This window comes from Fusarium solani (genome assembly GCF_023522795.1).
Source record: "Fusarium solani strain SB1 chromosome Unknown bctg00000010, whole genome shotgun sequence".
NCBI lineage: Eukaryota > Fungi > Ascomycota > Sordariomycetes > Hypocreales > Nectriaceae > Fusarium > Fusarium solani.
Genome location: NW_027072147.1, coordinates 1,244,692 through 1,264,380, shown reverse-complemented (window position 1 = coordinate 1,264,380; position 19,689 = coordinate 1,244,692). Strand labels below are relative to the sequence as shown.

Genomic DNA, 19,689 nt, shown 5'->3' with positions numbered 1-19,689 from the left:
CGAGAGGAAGACAGCTGCCCTTTTATTCTTAGTCCAGCTGAAGAAAAAAGACTCCACCACCCTCTGCGCAAATCGACCGAGGTCGCAGAATGACGGAACTGCACCATTCTTCCGCGTGTGGCGTGGGGAGACAATATCGCGAGTAAAGAACAATATCATGTCCCATGAGAGGGGTTAGAGAACAATACAGAGAATCATGCAGCCCGGCTAACACCGCACTGTTGTCATGATGGTCAACGCACCGCCATGGAACACAGCCTGGCCATGATGAGAATGATGAGAGCCGGCAATCACCCTGGCTAGCCGCGCGTAACAAATGCACGCATGTCAAAAAACATGGAGACTTTCGACGCCCTTAAGTAGACATTCATCCAATGATGCCCTGTCCCGGATATTCGGACAATCGGGGTTGTCAACGTCCGCCCGCACCAAGTTTTGGAGCTAGCGGAAGTCCGAAGTGCCGTGGCTTGCACTCGAAGAACAATAGAAACCTCCTCGAGGCCCCTTGCAGGTTTGCTTCGAGTTTAATTTGTTCTATGGTTCATCTAGAATTTAAACAGTGTTTTCTTTTCGTAGAGGGCATTCACAGTGTAGATAGCTCTGTATGTGCTATCTCGGGGGTCTCGGTTGTCGTACTTGAAAGCTAAACCTCCAAGGATAGCAGATGTCTACCTCTACAGAACATACAATCTTCAGGTCATACTAAAATGAAAACGCCTGCAAAGGCAACCTACCGGGCCGAATCACGTAATGAGAACTAGTATGGTGAGATAGCCTTGGTAGGGTTACCTCCGAGGCATTAGTCCTGTCTACATCCTCATACAGTGCCTGGCCTCAAGCACAGTAGGATCCAGACAACTCGGAAGTCAAAGAGGCTGTACTCCCAATACGAGGCTATACGTAAAATCCCACCGCCTTTTCCTGCAAAAGACATGTTGGTGGTGGGCCAAGATGTAGCCCCTACATCGAGGCGTTGTTTGCCTTTAGGAACTACACGGCAAAGCCCGTCAGCTCTGGAAACCACAGACTTTGATTGAACAGATCTAACGACTCGAAACTTGTACAAGCTGTCAGACCCATGGTCTCGACGAGCGGCTGAAGAACAATGAGTATGCCGGGGCCAAGAGGAGATCTAACCGACAATCATCATCAGCCTCTCTCCTTGGGCCAGTATCTTTGTGAGCCAATGACGATGGCTCATTCACGGAATGAATTTCCGACTCGCTCCCCACCTAGAGGCAACTTTAGTGGACAGTGAGGTGACTAGTTGTTGCATTTCACGGGTAGTTAGTTACCTGTGTCGTGGGAAGGGCGCACACACAATGAACCTCGTCTACGTCTCCAAAAGATTAACTAAATGTATCACATCTCCTAACAAGATGCTCCAGTAACAAGATCTATCGGCACGGTATATGCTCGGCAAATACGCCATCAGCTACCCAGTGACAACCGCATCCCTGCAATGATTATCACGACATCATCAGCTTATCAGTATCAACACAGATAGATTCGGCATGACTATCTCTGAAAGGTTCGGTCCAGATTATATATTTCGATAAGCCAGCGTATTAATAGAACGAGCCTTGTCAGCTTCAACTACCGGCAGCCGCATCTGGCTGCAGAGATTGCGATGCCGTAGTCATGCCAAGCCAGAAAGCTGGTCAAGATAGTTTCATCGTTCAAGGGGTAAAGTAGCACATCAAAGCTGTGTTTCGCATGCTATTCAATATCGCGCAGCATTCAGAAATAGGATGTGGCAAGCAACGGATGCACTGGGAGTCAGGGGGAGTACCCCATACTCCCCCTCTGACTCTAACCACTCGCGCAATCGTGACAGGTCATCTGTGTGGAAGTGCCAGACTATGAAATAAGCCTCTTGCGAGATGCCCTGCCGCCTTAGCTCGTCTGCAATCTGCTTTGCAGTCTTTGAGCCCTGAGGACAGTGATGTGCAACGTTTGTTCTCGCATATCTGATCATGGCTACTTGCTTTGAGGTCATACTTCTCAAGCGCGTTACTCAGGTCGAATTCAGTTTGACACGAGATGCATCTGGTCCGCATGTACGGTCCGCCTTTACCGCGGCGAAGAGCAGCGGTCTCAAAGCTCAAGGTCGCGGACGATGGGCAAGGTCTACTGATCATGTTATCGACAACTAGGCAAGGCCCATGCAGTTGAGGCCCAGATGAGCAAGGGAACGAGTCGAGAAGTCTAGATATTCTAGTTGTAAGTCAGTCATCGATAGTCGTTATGGACTGTACCGCAGTCGCATCCGCATCCGCAAAGTCTGTGCGTATGATGAACTCCTTAGGTTTCGGGACGTCCGTCAGAGTGGTGAAATGACCTAATTCTCTACGCTTCTTTTCATGCTCGAGATATACATCTCGATATTTTCCTCGGCCCATGACATTATCTCTTGCCTTGGATGACGAACTTAGATGTCAGGAAGCCCGATGTAATCAGAAAAACATCTAAAAAGCTGGAATACATCAGTAAATATCTTGCAAATCGAAAACGTTGGAAAGGTAAAGTAGTGAAACGGACTTACATATGTGAGTCTGTTCACAGGAAACCACATGCCATCTCTACCAGGGACAATAGTGTCGCTGTTCTCTTGAACAGCAACTCCAGTGGGTGGCAGGTGGATCGGCAGGGTGATGCTTTTGCTAAGTCGGGAGGGGGGTCTTTCGGCCACCTATGTTTTAGAGTAGCCAGGTGACTGTCACTATGATGTAAGCGGCAGATCATTCTTACTCACGTCGACGCGACACGTTACCATCTTCGCTCGATGCCAAGTTTCTCACCCGCTGCCAGCCCTCTCGACACGCCTCAAGCCCGCTGGTAAGATGCCAGACCGCTAGCGAGACACTCAACGCACTCCGTAAGCTGTCCGTGACCTCCGAAAAGCTCCAACCGTCGATACAAGCCTCCACGACCGCTACGAGCCACCACTGCCACAAAAGCGCCGACGTACTGGAAGGACCTGCGACACGACAACACCGCCAGGAGGATGGTGCTGCAGGGGAGCAGGGCTGGCAGCTGGTAGGTAACCAGTAAAAGCCATTTATGTGGTTCACAGAGGTGATCCCTGGTGCTTAAGAGGGCGACTCTTGAAGCTTGCCTTTGGCTGTAATATTGGGTGTAATGTGAAGTGGTGAGGAGGAGTGTTGCATCGATGACATCTATGAACAAGTGTATCTCCGTATCCGTATCCAACAGGCCGATCGAGGAACGTTACGGCCATGTGTATACTGTATGTATGAGATCATACCTATCCATCCATATTGCCTTTATGTGGTCCTGCTCTGTGCATCACCTTCGTTCCTTTCTTGAATTGAAGCGAGTTGAAGCAGGCTGAAGCTTCCTCTCCGATCTCGGCAGGTGGGGGCGGGGGTGAGGGGGAGGTTCCCCGACTTCGCTCTGCTATATATCTTGTCGAATAGATTCTTCAATCCCCTCACTTCCTTTTCCAATCTCCCTTCCTACGACATCCCTCATTGCTTATTGGCTAGGACGAACTCCGTCGGACAAGTATTGCAACCATGGCAGAACACAACATTGTTGTTTTTGCGGGCGACCACTGTGGCCCAGAGGTAACTGACTACCCCCGAGGTTTCCCACCGTTAACTCTGGACGGAGAGAGACTGACTTTGGTTATTTGACAGGTTGTTGCTGAGGCAATCAAGGTACGAGTCTAGCATTTGCGAACTGCAGTTGAGCACGTCTGACGCAGGATTCAGGTTATCAAGACGATCGAGGAGCTGAGCCCGACTGCTGGCAAATTCAATCTGCAGGACCATCTGCTCGGAGGGGTAAGTCATCCCCCGACGACGGATCACACGGGCCCGAAGACATCCATGAGAGAAGTCTCTTGCTAACCTCGGCGTTTCTCCCCAGTGCTCCATCGATCAGACCGGCACCCCCCTCACAGACGAAGCCCTCGCCGCCGCCAAAGCCGCCGACGCCGTGCTCCTCGGCGCCATCGGCGGCCCTAAATGGGGCACCGGCGCCGTCCGCCCGGAGCAGGGCCTCCTAAAGCTACGCAGTGAGATGTCTGCCTATGGAAACCTCCGTCCCTGCTTCTTCGCGTCCGACGCCCTCGTCGAGTCCTCCCCCTGAAGGCGTCCGTCTGCCGCGGCATCGACATGATGTTAGTCCGGGAGTTAACCTCAGGCCTGTATTTCGGAGAGCGAAAAGAGTACGATGGGCATAATGCGTTCGACACTGCTGTTTACACGAAACCAGAAATCGAGCGTATCGCACGGATGGGCGGCTACCTGGCCAGAACTAGGGGAGACTCGCGGGTTATCTCGCTAGACAAGGCAAACGTGCTGGCGACAAGCAGACTCTGGCGTTCTGTCGTTGAGGAGGTCTATAAAAACGAGTTCCCTGAGCTGAAGGTTGAGCATCAGCTTATTGACAGCGCGGCCATGATTATGGTCAAGAACCCGACGCAGCTGAATGGCGTCATGATTGCGCCCAACTTGGCAGGTGAGCGAGGCCCCTCGTCCACCTCGAAGGCGGTTTAGCTAATGTGTTTTCAGGGGATATTCTCAGCGACGAGGCGAGCGCCATAGCTGGAAGCATAGGGCTCCTCCCGAGCGCGAGTCTCTGCGGGATTCCGAGCTCTCCAGTGCCTGGTATCTATGAACCAATTCATGGTGAGACTCCTATCCTGTTCGAGCCCTCATGTAGACATCAGTCGCTAACGCAGATGACAGGTAGCGCGCCGGACATATCAGGGAAAGGGATTGTCGTGCGTCAAGACCCCGTTTTGGGCGATTCCTATCCATTCGCTGCAAGTACAGAGCTGACATGATTTCCAGAATCCCATTGGCACCATCCTTTCCGTGGCCATGATGCTCCGGTACTCTCTGAATCTCGCCCACGAGGCTAAAATCGTCGAGGACGCGGTCCGCGCCGCCATCGACGCCGGGCTGAGAACCAAGGACATGGGCGGCAGCACGGGCACCGCAGAAGCAGGAGATGCCATCGTTGCTGAGCTGGTCAAGATTCTCAAGGCTTGAGACGTCTCACGCGAAAAGGAGAATAGACAGAGAGGTTGAAAAGGGAAAATAGGGGTGGAGGGGTGGAAGATTTGAAGAAGATAGTGTCGAGAACAGAAGTGGTGGAGAAAAGCAGTGGTTGAGAGTTTATTAGCACTGGCGAGGAAATAAAAGGGTCCAGTCAGGAACCGGGGCCGTCGACCCCAACACATGGATTACAGACGGAGACGCAGCGGTGTCGTTGACAGCAATCAAGGACAATAACAATATGGTACTGATGAGAGCAGGGTCTAGTAAGTCTGCCCATCCACCCAAGTGAGGGGTTCTTTACATTGACAAGGCGGACGACACATAGTGAACTCATGATGATCTGCTGACATGGGACAATCCCCAACTGCATCTCTTGATTATCAGATCAAGCTCACCTTGCGAGTTTTATGTCACCGCAAGGCAAAGAGCGCTTGTGACCTGACAACCGCCAATAACCCGGACATTGCATCGTCTCCCGGCAGGCCGACATCGGCGCGGCCAATCAACGCCGACACCCCATGACGGATGTGGCCCGTGCGACAGGGCTTCCATCGGGGGACTTGGTTCCATTCCTTCTAAACGACCCTGTCACCAGATCAGCTCTCTCTATAAACAGCAGAAACGACGGCAACGTTGATGAATTGTGCCAGTGCGGTAGACGGCTAAGGTGCGTATGGCCGGGTGACCTGCCTGCCCCGGATGCGGGCCTCCAATGCATGGTACCACGTGGCTCTCAGTCCCATCAGCCGACGGCATTCCCGACAGGTTTTTTGGTGAGGTAGTGAGCCGAGAGTGATGTTGTCCGCCCTTTTTTCTTTTTCGCTCCTCGCTCTTACACCCCTCGACGTGCACGATCCAGGAATGCAACGTTTGACATTCCTACCCTGATCATGCATATTCGCGTAGCGCCGGTCAGATCTAGACTAGGATCCATGCTGCAGATGCACAAGAGTCACAGTTGTAAGATCAAGTTATTGTTCAAGTTTCAATTTCTCTAGACAAATAAAGGCAACTATTTCGTGCCTGATGCTGTAGATGTATAATGCTTCCCTTTGACCCCCTTGCTTTTTTTTCTACTCCTAATGATGCATCCTGTATCCATGCTATAGCAAGAAAACCCGCCTCAAAACTCCAAATGTGAAACGGCTTGCTTTTTGAAAAAATCCTTAGAAACTCCTCGCTGAATGATGCATCCAATCTTGAATCCACAGAAACAGGGTCATAAAAGTTTCTGTTCCTCCTCTTTTTGAAAAACAACCATTATGTCATGAAATTGTGTAGATCCCCCCTCTCCATTATGATCCATTATATGTGGTATTAAGTTGTCGGCAACTCTTAGGCAACTGCAACTTGGCGTCGTCGTGCATCGTCGTAGCCAGGGAGGGTGCTGGTGCCCTGGAAACGCTCCGAGGGGACCTGCGTGAGTCGGGGCTGGAAGTAAGAGTCGGCCTCGGCCTCTGCGACGGCGTCGTCAAAGGTAGGGAGCTCGTCGTCGACGGGCTCAAAGTGTTCTCGACGGCAACCTGGACGGGCACAAAGAGGTTGATGTTGGTGTTCATGGGGCCGACGGAGAGGGTCAGGTAGACGATGTAGGTGCGGGCGCTGATGCACGAGTAAAAGGTGGGGAGGAAGATCTTGTTGCCGCCCGTGGGCAGGGTGAAGGGGATGTTGAGGGTGGCGTAGCGGTGAACGTTTTCCTTGCTGGCCTTCTTATTGCGGCCTTCGGCGCCTTCGTTCTCGGAAGTAACCTCGTGCCAAGCACCGCTGGAGTATCCAGAGTCTCGTCGAGAGACGGGAGCCTCGTTCTCCCAGGTAATGTTTGTGTCGGGGTGCATGGGGATGGGTGTGGTGGTCGAGTATGTGAGCGAGGGGCTGCTCTGGTGCTTGATGCGAGCGCCCAGGTTGGGGAGATGGTTCATAGGGGCGCTGCTGAAGAAGGTGGTAGAGTGCAGCTTGGCGCTGACAGAGTTGATCTTGGGGGAGTGATATCGGTAGAGGCCGTGCTGAACTTGAGGTCGACCTTCAAGTTGGTCTCGGTAGCATTGAGGAAGTTGGCAGAGAGCATGATGGCACTAGGCTGGGAAGCCGTGGTGGTGAGCTTGCCCTGCTTGGCCGAGAAGAGGTTCTTGCGGATAGTCTTGGTCTTGGAGAGGGTGTAGCGCTCATCGTTGGGACCAATGTCAAGGGGCGCATCCTCAGGAAGCGAGGGGAGCACCTTGATCATGTGGAAGCCCTCGAGGGTCTGTGTTCGGCCCTCCTCGGCAGTGTCCTTGTATGCGACGGCGCGAACGGCATACTCGATGTGGGCCATGTCGGGAGACTGGTCATTGTGTTCCCAGAAACCCATGGTCGGGGGCAGCTGGAGGTGGTGATCGCGGACGCCAGCATGCTCAACCGGGTGGCTGCAGGCGCTGAGGGTGAGCTGGTGGGGAACGACAAAGTTGAAGGGGATGGTATAAGTGCGGCCAGCCTCAAAGACACGAGGGCTGGGGAAATCTGAATCTCGGATGGGCATCCGAAGCTTCATGAATGGCCGGGCGGCGTAGGTAGCACTGGAGTACTGGTTGACAAAGTCAACACGGGTGTAGGCAGTACCCGTAAAGAGGATCTCAAAGTCGTCAAAAGCGACATCGCGCTGAGTGTTGACGACGACGTGGCCGGCAATGGTAGAACCAGAGGTGTAAGCCTTGGAGTTCCAGTGCTGGTCGATCTTGATGTCGACGCCGGCAGATTTGACGGGGCGGGCCCGGTTGGTCCGGGGTCCGTTGTCCGATGTGAGGGAGGACATTTCGTTGAGAGAGATGTATAATGTGCGAGTTGACGATGACAAAAGGCGTCTCCATGGTGAAGGACATATTATATTTATATATATAGAGATGCGGCGACGGGATGGCCGTTCGCGGGACAGGTCCAGGTACAGGTACCGCTACTTTGGTTCGTCGTCTGGCACTGAACCCTGTCCAAGCTGCTGAGGTGCTTGCAGGGGAGGGGGGGTTGACGGTGCCAGGGGTGTGCGGAGAAGGGCCCATTGGAAGTGTGTGCAACCGCCAAGCCAAGAAGGGAGCGCGTGCTCGCTGGGGCCCTTCGGGTCTGCAAGAGTTGCTAGATCGCGGTCGAGACTCGGGGCCTTGAGTCTTTTGATGATGGCTTGATGGGGGCCGCAAGATTGCCCAGGCGAAACAAGACCTGAAAAGGGTTCAGGAGAGAAGTTATACCCACCAACCTCTTGATAATCCGTGACGATGAGATTCTTGGGTGGATTACTCATAGGAGGGGGAAATTTACATTTTTCTAGCTGGTATTCTAGGTAGACAGCCGCCATCACGGTGGCTTGAGCAAGCGGCGGATAACCTTGAGCACATCATCAGACTAACTCTCAAGGTGCGGCTCACGGGAATGACTTGGAGAGGGAAGAATTTTTTTTAGATCCCACGAGGGAGTTGTCTCTTTTGAAAAGGGGGGAACAGTTGGAGAAGCCACAGGCAGATACAGTACAGTAACAGGGACTATGGAATTGGAGAAGCTCTAGACGAAAAGCATGGACGGACGATGATCACCAGGCACAAGCACAACCTTAGGTACAGCACAGCAACACAACAAACCTCACAGCGGTCAGAGTGTTAAGCTAGGCAATATCAGAGCAGACACGGGCACGTCGTGCATTGGGAGCAAAACACACGTGTCTACAGAGCTTAGCTTGTTGGCGGTCCGTTACTCTAACTTCACCCAGGAGCGTTGCCAGATGAGAAACAGACCCTCTCTTTTTTTCTTGCATCAAGATTACTCACGATGCTGCCAGAAAGGTCCCCATCTTTTGGAGAGGTACTGTACCGGTACCTGGCACACCTCACTTCACTTACAAGCACCAGAAAAAGAAGCAGAAAAAAGAGAGAGAGCTGGTGGAGAAGAAAAAACTGACAGGGCTTCTAAGTTGAGCCCACCGCCAGAGACCGGGATTAGACACATCGTGCATGACTAGCGCCGATGGTGGAACCATCTGTGTCCGGTGCCGAAAGGCCAAAGAAAGGGTCCCGCGACGCTAACATCGTTGGCTGTCCGTTGACTCGGAAGGTGTCTGTAGGGCTCCTTCCATCCCATAGTTCCTCCAACCTTGTTCCTTCCTCGACAATCTCCAGCCGAGAAGGGAAAAGACACAAACCAATAGACAAGAGGAGCCTCTCTTCTATTAGCTCACTCAGAACTATTATGTGATTCTCTTATTTCGCAATCCATCGGGTTCCCATCCGAGCACGTAATCCGTGCGATTGCCCATCTAGACAAAGCCGGGGTGTGATGAGTCGAAACGGAGATGCACAGTTTCGGGTGCCGCCGCTCGGTCTCTTGTCGCTACCACGAGGTCACGATGGTGGCCAGAGAGAGAGGTTGGATGGGGAATGGGTTCGGGAAGAGGATCCCCCCTGGTGACTCTCACACTGTCTCTCCCACGGACTCAACCGGCATCGCATGGCGCATTACAATCGACGACACCATCGAGCACGTCAGGCACGACAACTGCAAGGCACCTAGCCACCATCCACCATCCACCACCCATCATCAGCGATCCAATGCCTTCTATGCATGGTTCTCGAGGTTTCTGTCTGGGCTGACCCAGTCTGGCCAAGCGAAAGCCGGCCCGTTTCGGAGACTTGTGCGCCAGTGAGAGAGCCTCACTCGGAGCTGGTCTTCCTCCCTTACCCACCACACACACACGCACACCACCAGGAGAATGCTAAACTTGGATATGGTTATCGAGATCCTTCACGTCACTTACGAGGCCTGACACTTGATGCCTTGGATATTTCATCATGATGAAGCATCAGACTGGAGAACAAGCGGTCCTTATGACTTCACGAATCCCCACCTCAGTCCATCCGTGTTGCAACATCCATCACCATTGCGCAAACACTTTCGGAGCTGACCTCCGTGGGTTGGGGGTTGACGCAGAAACACCAGAAACCGTGCAGCTTGCCATGACTGAGAGAAATCCGACATAGGCCAACCGCATGCCCACACATCAGAAATACGGTACGACCGCCATGGGCACAGTGAGTGCGGACAGACGGCTCGCACGGCAGAGGGTGGGCATCAGTCGGGAATGCCTCATTCCGGCGGTCAGCCAGACCAAGACAAACGGAGAGACGGGAATTCTCTGCTTCAGCTCGCCCTGTCTCGTCTCAGCGCCTTTCTCTATCCCCTACCTACCTTAGGCGAACTATCGTGAAGACCACCCAGGGAGGTTAGGTCCAGGGAGGGGAGAGCGAGCGACCGCAGCTGCTAAGCAATTCTTATTACATGATGGGCAAACATTGCATATCCGCCCCCTCGTCCCGTTGTTCGTCTTTTCCCCATTTCGAACTGGCTCACCCAGAAACATGCAACTCGATCATGCGTACGCACCCCCCAAAGCCGGGGTCCCGTCGGCCGTTTGGAAGTCTGTGCTTCGTTCTCGAACCAAGGCTAGCACAGCAGCCCATCAAAAGACTCCATCTGCCCTCGCAAACTCGACTCCGCCCTTCTCTCCATCAGGCCCCAAACAACTTCACGGAGACTACGCTATCCCTGCAAGACGAGGCGGACAAGCTTTGCTCCTTATGGGCCGGCCGGCATTACCTGGGGATGGGAACATGGAGACGGGGCGCGGACGGACGACCTGCCAGAGGTGCACGATGCATGACACGACAGCGCCTCGTCGTCTCTGCATCGTGAGTTTCTTCAAGCCCTCATTCAGTTGTCGTCGTCTTCTGCTACCGCCCCCGGTCCCGGTCTTTCCCCTCCCCCCTTCGCTTCTTTCTCCAATTGCCCCTCCCACCATCAGCTCTCATCACGATGCTGCCCGCCAATGGTCGATGGTGAACGGGCTTGCCGCTGACATGACTGGTCTAGCCGCGACAACGTGTTCTTATTTGGGAACTGTGGCTGCGAGGGAAAAAGTCTGGTTTGCCCAGCTCCGGGCCGGGGACCGTCGCAGGCAGCATCGCAACATCCAAAGAGGAAACCTCGCGAGCGTGGGATTCAGAGCTGCATCACGGGTCACATTCCACACTGATCCACCGCGTCTTGTCTGAGACGAGGGTGAGACGCTGCAACTCACTCAAGGGTCCTTTGACAACCGTTGAAAGCTCACACTGCTGAGAGGCGAAGCCATCTAGATCTCAGCCTATGGTCTGATTGCGGGGAGTCAAAGAGGGCAGAGAGACACGGGGAAGCTCAGGCCGACATAGTGGACCGGCGCCATGTGATGCATCTGGGTATACCCGCTCTCATGCATGCTGAGGGTGACAGTCTGGTGTTTAGCAGAAGACTAAGAGATCGGGCTAGCCTCCGAGATGATCTCCTCACCTTGTCCGCTGCTGGGCTCACTTACATGGCCATGGCGCGAAATGGGATGGTGTCAGTTGGTTGGCTGACTGCCCATGCACGCCTTCTTATTTCGGCTGGGCGCGTCAGCCCAACACGAAAACACCACGATTTCACATCACGATACTTTTCGAGACGACACCGATGAAGCATAAGCATACCTGCACGCCAGTTGTCGACCCCAAGTTTGGGAACAGGATACTTGGCCATGTCCCCTTTCGAACACGGCACTTGACCTCATCTCAGATCTCGAAAGTCGGTGAGTCAAATCTCTCGACTTACCCCCCTTTTCCATCCCCCTCCAACCTCTTCATCTTGGTGGCCATTTCCCATCTCCACCATTTATGTCCCCAAATCCGATATCGTCGACTCTTCCATCCCGCCTAGCTCACCCGACCAGAAGGGTTTTTCTCTCACTAACCACGTTTGCTGTAGACCAAGGTACGGGGGCGACTAACCCCCACCCCAGCAACCGCGCTCCGGTATTGAGCTTGGATTAATTTGGAAGCCAAGCACCATCGGGAGAATGCACGGGCCAGCTTCGGTAGGTGAGAGTGGCTTCACCTGGAGAGCCGCTCCCACGTTGCCAATGGTGGTGGCCCATCACGACATGGCCCTGGTTGACTGACAGCTGCGCAAGCTCATGGAGCACATGGGCTGCTGGCCACTCGTCCACGCACACGCAGGCGCGTGTGCTTCTCTTCTGCTTCTGGAGCTGTCCCGAAACGAAAGGTCTGCCCGAGAAAGGTCCTCCAACTCCACCACCGCTGCTCCGTGAGGCAAGGCGTTTAACTCTGACCTCGTCCGGTTCAGATTTGTGTTCCTGTGACGAGGCCCTGCCCGTCCTGTTCGTGCCGAGTTGCCTCCCCCGTTGTTGTCTCCCGTCTCTTCCGTCCAGGTCCGAAAAAGCCCTCGATGCTCGCCTGTTCTCGCCGTCGGAGCCGACCGTGCAGTTGCAGTTGGTCAAGGATGCCGCTAAGAGCCTCCGAAATGCTTAGCAAGTGATCACTGCTATTCCCGTGTCGCTCACCCGCGATCCACCGCGCAGCCGCTGTGCATGAAGCCGCCCTGGACATGTACCGTTTTCAGGGTCCAAACCCATCTCCGAGCGCACCGGGGCCGCCGTCCTAGCCCATGATTGGCTCCCAGGCTAAGGGCCTGGTGGATGTCGGTTGTCAACGAAAAGGCTTGTTTGTTTGAGGACTGCGAACTGCTGATTAATGGTTCTTTAGTTATCAATCTCGCCGAAGATCCTGGTGTGTTTCGAGCCTGAGGCTGGTTAGACAGCAAACTCTATCCCCATGACGAATTCTGTGTCATCAGCGGCGTCGGCTCTGAACGCCAAGTTACCATCTCCAACAGTTGGAGAAGCAAGAGATGGTGTGCACCAGCTTCTTCCCCTCATTCTTGGTCACGCTCTTTCCATTTTGCGCCCTGACTTGAATGCCTGTGTTGGCCTCGTGATGCTATTTATTGATCATTACCAGGTGCACTGATATTACCCTACAGCAGTGGCATTGGCATCAAAACACGTCAACCAACATCCTCACATTGGCACACCTAGGCGTTGTTCAGAAACAAGGTTTGGCTTCTGAGAACTCTGCAGAGCCAATCTCGATGTCCCGGAATGCCTCGAGGGGCCAGCAGGTTCAAGCTAGCGAGACATGGCAGACATCATCTGGCATCTTGGACGTCGTCATTCACAGACTTGGCGATCATGGGAACAACGCCCAAACAGTCCATGCCGACGCAAGCCCCCATGTATCGATACATCTAGACTCGAACCCCTCATTGAGGTCGAGGGTAGGAGACACCGGTGTGAACGACGAATCGAGCTTTGGTAATGTCAGAAGGTGGTTTTGAGCCCCTCCTTGGACTACAGTATTCGGCTTCTTACAACCCATCTACAACTGCTCAACTATGCATACGCAAACATCTCTCACCTCGATGGTACCCATCGTCAGGACTCTACCAGTCGAGGCCATCATATCTTCATCTCACATCTACACCAACAGCAACGCTTCACACCAACACCCTTCGCCGAATGCCATCTACACCAAATCACACCGTTTTACAGACGCCTCTATCCTATCTAATCGTGCCAGGAAATGTACAGCATGATGCCGGCACCCACGGCAACAGCCGTGAACTGAATTAGTGTCTTCTTGAGCTCTTGGGCCTTGTTGGGGCCGGTCTCAAGGAGTTCAGGGATGACGGCCACAGTTCCGACGTAGAGGAAGGTGCCGGCCGTGAAAGGCAGAAGCATATCGCCCCAAGTCTACAGGAGCATTGTTAGCAAACTGACATGCAGTGCGGTAGAGCCTAGAAGGGCAGAGTAAACTTACCAAGCTGGTTCCCCAGAGACCCTCGTTGCGGCCCATGGGCACGTCGCTGCTGGGGCTGCCAAACTCCTGGATAGCAATGCCGATCAGAGTACCAAGAAGAGCACCCAGGGCAGTGATGAACTGCGAACCCATGGCGGCACGCTTGGAGAAGCCGGACTGGATGAGCAGGGCAAAGTCGCCGACCTCGTGGGGGATCTCGTGGAAGAAGACGGCAACGGTAGTGGTAGCGCCAATGGTGGGCGATGCGTAGAAGCTGGCAGACATGGCGAGACCGTCGGTGATGTTGTGGGTGAAGTCGGCGCTGTAAGTCATGTCAGTGATGTTCTCGCGGAATCCATGCCGGTATCGGGGGACTTACATGAGGTTGAGGTAACCGCCCAGCTTGACGCTGGGGTTGATCTCCTTCTCAGTGTTCTCAACGGCATTGGAAACAACAGCGCCCTTGTCCTCGCTGCCCTTCTTGCGCGACTTGACGACAGAATCCGTAGCATCCACACCAGTTGAGATGGCCTTGTCCTCGGAATGCGAGTGCGCATCACCATGTCCGTGCGAGTGGTCATGTCCCGCTCCACCAGTAGCGATTCGGAGACCCTTATCCATAGCAACAAAGGTCATGAAGCCCACCATGATTCCGAGTCCCAGGATGAGGTTGCGGTTGGGCTCGACAAGGACAAACTTGACGGACTCGTCGTGGTCCTCACCAACAAAGATCTCGGGAAGCAGATGGAAGAGGGTATCTCCGAGGAGACCGCCGACGGCGAAGGCGACCATGACGGACAAAGAGGCGGGGTCGATGTTGGTCGGGCATAGGGCGAGGAGGAAGTTGGGGGGACCCGAGATGTAGAGAGTAGCGAGCAGGGCGTTGACGGCGGGGGAACCGGGGAAGAGGACGGCGAAGAGGCGCGCGGTGAGGGAGGAGGGAGCTGCGGCGTGGTGGGCGTGCTTGGCAGCGTTGAGGTCTTTGACGATGGGGCAGGTCTGGACTGCGGTTAGACGGCCTCTCGATGTCTGGTTGTATCGATATACATACCTGGAGCTGGGCGTCGAGCTCGTCAAGGCTCAGCTTGCCGACGTCGACGCCAGTGAGGCTCTCGGCATGCTCATGCTCATGGGCGTGGTCATGGCCGGCGAGGACAAAGCCGACCAAGAGCGCGAGGCACAGAGCGGAAAAGAGGACGCTCTTGCGAGGGAGCGCCATGGTTCTGGATGTGAATTATACGGAGGGAAGGACAAGAAGAATATTACAATACAATGCAAGGGAAGGGAACGAAGGAGCGTGTGATAGAGACTCAAGAAGTTGCAAGCAAGTGGAGGACACCTTGTAGAAGGAGCCAGGGGGCCAGAGACAGGTCGCCACTTTTTCCCTCCCAGCTGTAGTGAGTGTCCAGTGGCAGTGGTTGTGCGCGTGGCGCGCCGCGGTTGAGGCGCCCCATGCAGGGGAAGCTGAGCTATTGATCTGGGGCTGAGCATCGCCGGCGCCGGACAAGGCAGCGGATCGTCGGGCCTGGGCTTTCACGGTATCAATTGATGTCGCATTTAGCCTTTGAAGAGAATTCCGTCTCTATTTTGCCGGGTTGACTGTTTGGCAATGTGTTATCTTGTGTTTAATGGACACTTGTCAGCTTGTTTAACGATGACCAGGAAGGGATAGCTATTGTATACCCTGGTCACGCGACATTCTACTTTAGAGTCTAGACTTGCCTCTATTCAAAGACTTTTGTTAGTGTATCAACTATTCTCAATAGTAATTTCTTAAGCATGTCTTCAGCTCCCATCAACTCGGTATCACCAAGAAAGGCAATGCACAATACATAGGTATCTACCCCGAGTACATAGTTACCTGAGCGTTTCAGTTCATAGGAGTTGACATGGTTTTATCTGTCTATAGTACTTTCACTTGGTAAGATAAGGATGGTTCTAAGGAGAACTATTAGGAAAGTACATAAACATAAACTATAAACTTATATACATGATAGCTTTTATATAGTTTTATGATAATTCAAGGCATAGTATTGTACTCATAACCTCTTTAGGTAAGTGCAGGGATACTATCGTGCTTCAGCACTTCATCTTGAAACACCACGCCGAGAACAATGCTTGCGCCGACCGCCCGGGGCCGGCATAGGAGTCTCGGCGGGATCTCGGAGCCGGAGCCGGGGTCATCCCGATCAGTCCGACCCGGAAGTCACAGTTATCCCTAGGCCCCGCGCTTCTTCCTGCAACTGAGGTCGTACAACGGCTTCTTTGTCAACTTGGATCCCACAACGCCGAAGCTAGGATTCGACGACTGAGTACCGGCGTCAAGGAGAGTGTACCACCAGACGTTGGTGCTGCCAAACATGGGACAACCAACATCCTTCCAGTATGTGCGAGCGTTGCTGATCGAAGCGACAGCCTCGCCGGATGTCTTGCCGCTGATGGGCCAGCCCGTCTCTGTGATCCAAATCTCCTTGCCCCCAGCCACGGCCGCGACTTTGTCTTTAGCAGCACGGAAGAGGCTCGGGCCCTCGGATACGGGGTTGTGATTGGTATCTTCGTAGTAAGGGTAAGCGTCCATGCCGAGCCAGTCGCAGGCGTCGATGACGGCTTTATTAGAGCCGTTAACGTAGGCCGTCCACGTATCGATGTGACCAATTGGGATGGTCTCAAGACAGGTGCCTTTAACGGCATTGCGTGCTTGCGAGATGTAGTTTACCAGAGTGTCTGGGTTGACACCGGGATTCTCCTTGTTCTTGATGCCGATGGGCGAGTTGCGATAGAGATCCTCGCTGCCTACTGAGATGCCGGCGACGAGGTGGTCCAACTGACTGCAGTATTGCTCGGCAGCCTTCTTCAGGGCTGCAACCTCGTTGCCAAAGACTGCGTCGCCGCCAGAAGCCCAGAGACCAAACAGAAGACTAGTCCTGGTCTTGATAGCGGCAGGGATGGCAGAGACGGGATCGTTGGGCGTGCCCCCCTGGATCATGGTGTAAAGACGGGCGCTCTTGAAAGCGCCGCCAGTGCCTTCGAGGGATGCAGCTGTCTTGAACTCGTTCTCGAAGTCGGCCTGGGTCTTGGCACTTCCGTCGGCTAATGTGGTACCGTAGTTGAAGCCCTGAAAGGCGGCGCTGGCCGCCCCGAAGGTGACGACTAGGGTGAGGAGACGACTGATAGACGGCATTGCGATGTCAGATAGGACTGCGATGGACGTGGATGTCTTCTGACAAGATTCGCGCAGCTATGAGCGAGTGTATCGATATAGCGAGGGGATAGTGACCAAGAGCGAACGAGAATGTTGAGGGAGTGAAAGGTTGAAGAGAAGCTGCCATGCAAGAAGGAAATAGACGACGAATACACTTCCGAATTTGTTTTAGCATGCTGTGCAGGAGGGCATGTCTACCCAAAAGATACTCGAACCAACCTCGGATCCAGCGGCAATCAAAGTCACCTCCAAGTCGCCCGTCAAAGAGAGTTTCCAGATAGCCAACTCTTGCTCCACCATGAATACGAGGAATTCTACACTGTGCTACAAGACTTGACAGCCAGTGCGAGTGTAGTAGAGGTGTGGGCAACACGCGTCGCAAAGCTCCGGTCCAATCATGCTCAAGTCTAACACTGCCGTGCTAACCAGCGAAGAGGGTATTCAACAGACAAAGACTCTCATTACAAGCCTATGCTTAGGGCTCACTAAACGATTGCTTTAGCAATCCCTTCTTAACTCCCTGGTTGTGACCATGTTCAGCCGTGGGCATCGCCTATAGACTGGTTATCTCGTCATATTGACTTGATCTGGACGCCTATGCTGGTTCGCTCTACTAGCTGCTAGAGGGAATAGCCACGAGACTCTGACTTGTTGAGAATGTCTGGACGTCGCAGTATCGGACCTCGATGATGGCAACTCAAATCCTCCGGCTCTTGACGGCTGTAGCTGGCGCTGGCCATCTCATAACTTGGAGTGCCATTGGTTTCTAGATCACTTCTAAACCAGTGTTGTTGTCTATCAACAAGACCCAAGCTCATATAATTGCTATGATCTTGGCCTTCAATGGACTGCATACATAACCCTCAGAGCGTTTACCTACTCACGTTGAAAGAAGAGTTCCCGAGTTCAACACTGCCATCAGTCATTGCCGTTCAATTCACCACCACGCAACCGCCGAATTGGCAACCCCAGAGAGAATGAAACCATGTCTATTTGAAACAGCCACGATTTTGGTCTCCAGGCATCATCCTCTTGATACCCGAAAGTGAGAAGGATCATACTCAAACATAATGTCCATGTTTAGATGTTGTGATGCTGATGTTTTAAGCCTTGGACGATTTCGAGCACCGAGCCCCAAACCCATCAACCATCTCTATCAACACAGAGTCAGATGAGATCGAGCACTGTTCAACACAGATAACCCAGCCGCCCTTCCTAAAAAGATCTCGGGCTCTGGTCTGATGGTCAACGACCCTGGCCCGCTGTTGGCGGCTCAAGATGCCCAATCCGCACACCGGCCTTCAACCAGATCTGGTTGGCTTCCGTAGCTCAGTTGGTTAGAGCGTCGTACTAATACTTCAGTTTACACTGTAATATCGGTGATGCGAAGGTCTCAGGTTCAAGCCCTGGCGGGAGCAATTCCCATACGCCTCCCAGATCATTCTTTTTGCTCTTTTTGATTCCTGGTTGTGTGGTGTTGTCATGCCATGGTCATGATCCGGTGGTGTTGAGCGAGATTTGGCTTGGAGGCGGCGAGGGAAGTAACTGGGATAGATGTGTGCTAAATTTTTGAGAAACACCACGCGTGGTATAGGTCTAAAAAGAAAGGAAGTAGGTAGGCAAATTCATACCAATGGCCCCTGCTTTTCGTCGGACACGGGAGGCGAGCGAGGTCCATGGTTCTCACTCAGGTTGATGGCCAGCCGTTGTTATTGTGGGAGGAGAACAGCCACGCCTTCAGGCCTACTCAGGGACTTTATGACTACTTAGCCACCGAGAATAGTCAAGATGCCATCATGGACCTGGTGTTGGCTGGCATTCCACCACTCTACAAACCCCCAAAGCCGAACGGACTCATTGGAAGTACATCGCGGGGCCCAGCCTGTCAAGCTTCTCTCGCAAGTCTGAAGGACAACACGGCCAACTTGCCCAGGATCTATCCAACGTTGTCGTGATATCAAGAGGTCCAATTGGAATGGACCCCTTGATCTTCAGAGTGACACCGTGCTCAATTGTCCGAATGTGGTGATTGAGGCTTAGGGCTTGAGGGCCAAAACCCTGGCGAGCATCATTAGAAGCTTTAAAACTATATAATCATCTTTAAGTTTAAGAATATGAGGAATGCTAGACATAGTATTATAGTAGTCGTGGGCATAATCGTAAACTTATCGTCAACTCCACGCCTCAAGACGTAACCCCGTCTCGCCGTACTTGCTGGTCGCCCTACATAGAAGCAGTCTTCGATTGCAGGTCACACATGGCAGTATCTATGTCCTATCCAAGGAGCGACAGCGGTACAATACTGAAAGGCCATACACACAACCCAAAGAGCTTCCATGGCAGCATCTCAGCGGTGCACGATTCTCGATATTGGGTCAGTGATATTTGCGGGAAGGTAATCGAGGTTACACACTCTCTTGTGGGATCTAGGTCTGAGTCTCCAACTATCAACATCAGACTCGACAAGAAAGCGCTGCTGAGCATCAGTCTATTCACCTCTAGAGTCGTTGAAATATGACAGACCACCAGCTAGGTTCTCTTCTCCAGTTTCTCAGCGGATCCTTCGAGTCCCAAAGCGGCTCTATTACAGATGTCATCCTTCACTGTGAGTGCTTGATGGGGACCAACATTGGAAATGTCTTGTCAACTTGGCATTGCTATGACCTCTTCCAGTTGACTGACGGTGAGGCAAAAAAGAGTTGTGTTGACGTGCAAGACTCCTTGTCCATGCCAATCTTGTGACGGCGTCGACTTGTCAGCAATAATGCAGCAC

General features: G+C 53.2%; 7 protein-coding genes across 7 annotated transcripts; 3 read left to right on the top strand and 4 right to left on the bottom strand.

The window, feature by feature from the left end:
• Window positions 1-3,539: 3,539 nt before the first annotated feature.
• On the top strand, window positions 3,540-4,116 carry MRS44_014483 (uncharacterized protein; the record flags this gene model as incomplete). Its single annotated transcript, XM_046271421.2, has 4 exons — window positions 3,540-3,590; window positions 3,663-3,683; window positions 3,738-3,809; window positions 3,895-4,116. 4 exons carry the CDS (start codon window positions 3,540-3,542, stop codon window positions 4,114-4,116), a joined length of 366 nt encoding a protein of 121 aa, XP_046127389.2.
• Window positions 4,117-4,142: 26 nt separating this feature from the next.
• MRS44_014482 (uncharacterized protein) lies at window positions 4,143-5,024 on the top strand (the record flags this gene model as incomplete). Its single annotated transcript, XM_065618431.1, has 4 exons — window positions 4,143-4,488; window positions 4,542-4,658; window positions 4,719-4,753; window positions 4,824-5,024. The coding sequence occupies 4 exons, from the start codon at window positions 4,143-4,145 to the stop codon at window positions 5,022-5,024; spliced, it is 699 nt and encodes a 232-aa protein (XP_065474503.1).
• Window positions 5,025-6,328: 1,304 nt separating this feature from the next.
• Window positions 6,329-7,821, bottom strand: MRS44_014481 (uncharacterized protein; the record flags this gene model as incomplete). The annotated part of the gene is made up of 2 exons (XM_065618430.1): window positions 6,329-7,006; window positions 7,054-7,821. The coding sequence occupies 2 exons, from the start codon at window positions 7,819-7,821 to the stop codon at window positions 6,329-6,331; spliced, it is 1,446 nt and encodes a 481-aa protein (XP_065474502.1).
• A 138-nt stretch (window positions 7,822-7,959) lies between these two features.
• On the bottom strand, window positions 7,960-8,355 carry MRS44_014480 (uncharacterized protein; the record flags this gene model as incomplete). The annotated part of the gene is made up of 1 exon (XM_065618429.1): window positions 7,960-8,355. The coding sequence occupies one exon, from the start codon at window positions 8,353-8,355 to the stop codon at window positions 7,960-7,962; it is 396 nt and encodes a 131-aa protein (XP_065474501.1).
• Window positions 8,356-10,405: 2,050 nt separating this feature from the next.
• Window positions 10,406-11,098, top strand: MRS44_014479 (uncharacterized protein; the record flags this gene model as incomplete). The annotated part of the gene is made up of 1 exon (XM_046284751.2): window positions 10,406-11,098. One exon carries the CDS (start codon window positions 10,406-10,408, stop codon window positions 11,096-11,098), a length of 693 nt encoding a protein of 230 aa, XP_046127391.1.
• A 2,384-nt stretch (window positions 11,099-13,482) lies between these two features.
• Window positions 13,483-14,933, bottom strand: MRS44_014478 (uncharacterized protein; the record flags this gene model as incomplete). Its single annotated transcript, XM_046284750.2, has 4 exons — window positions 13,483-13,668; window positions 13,736-14,036; window positions 14,094-14,713; window positions 14,766-14,933. 4 exons carry the CDS (start codon window positions 14,931-14,933, stop codon window positions 13,483-13,485), a joined length of 1,275 nt encoding a protein of 424 aa, XP_046127392.1.
• A 999-nt stretch (window positions 14,934-15,932) lies between these two features.
• MRS44_014477 (uncharacterized protein) lies at window positions 15,933-16,895 on the bottom strand (the record flags this gene model as incomplete). The annotated part of the gene is made up of 1 exon (XM_046282399.2): window positions 15,933-16,895. One exon carries the CDS (start codon window positions 16,893-16,895, stop codon window positions 15,933-15,935), a length of 963 nt encoding a protein of 320 aa, XP_046127393.2.
• Window positions 16,896-19,689: the final 2,794 nt, after the last annotated feature.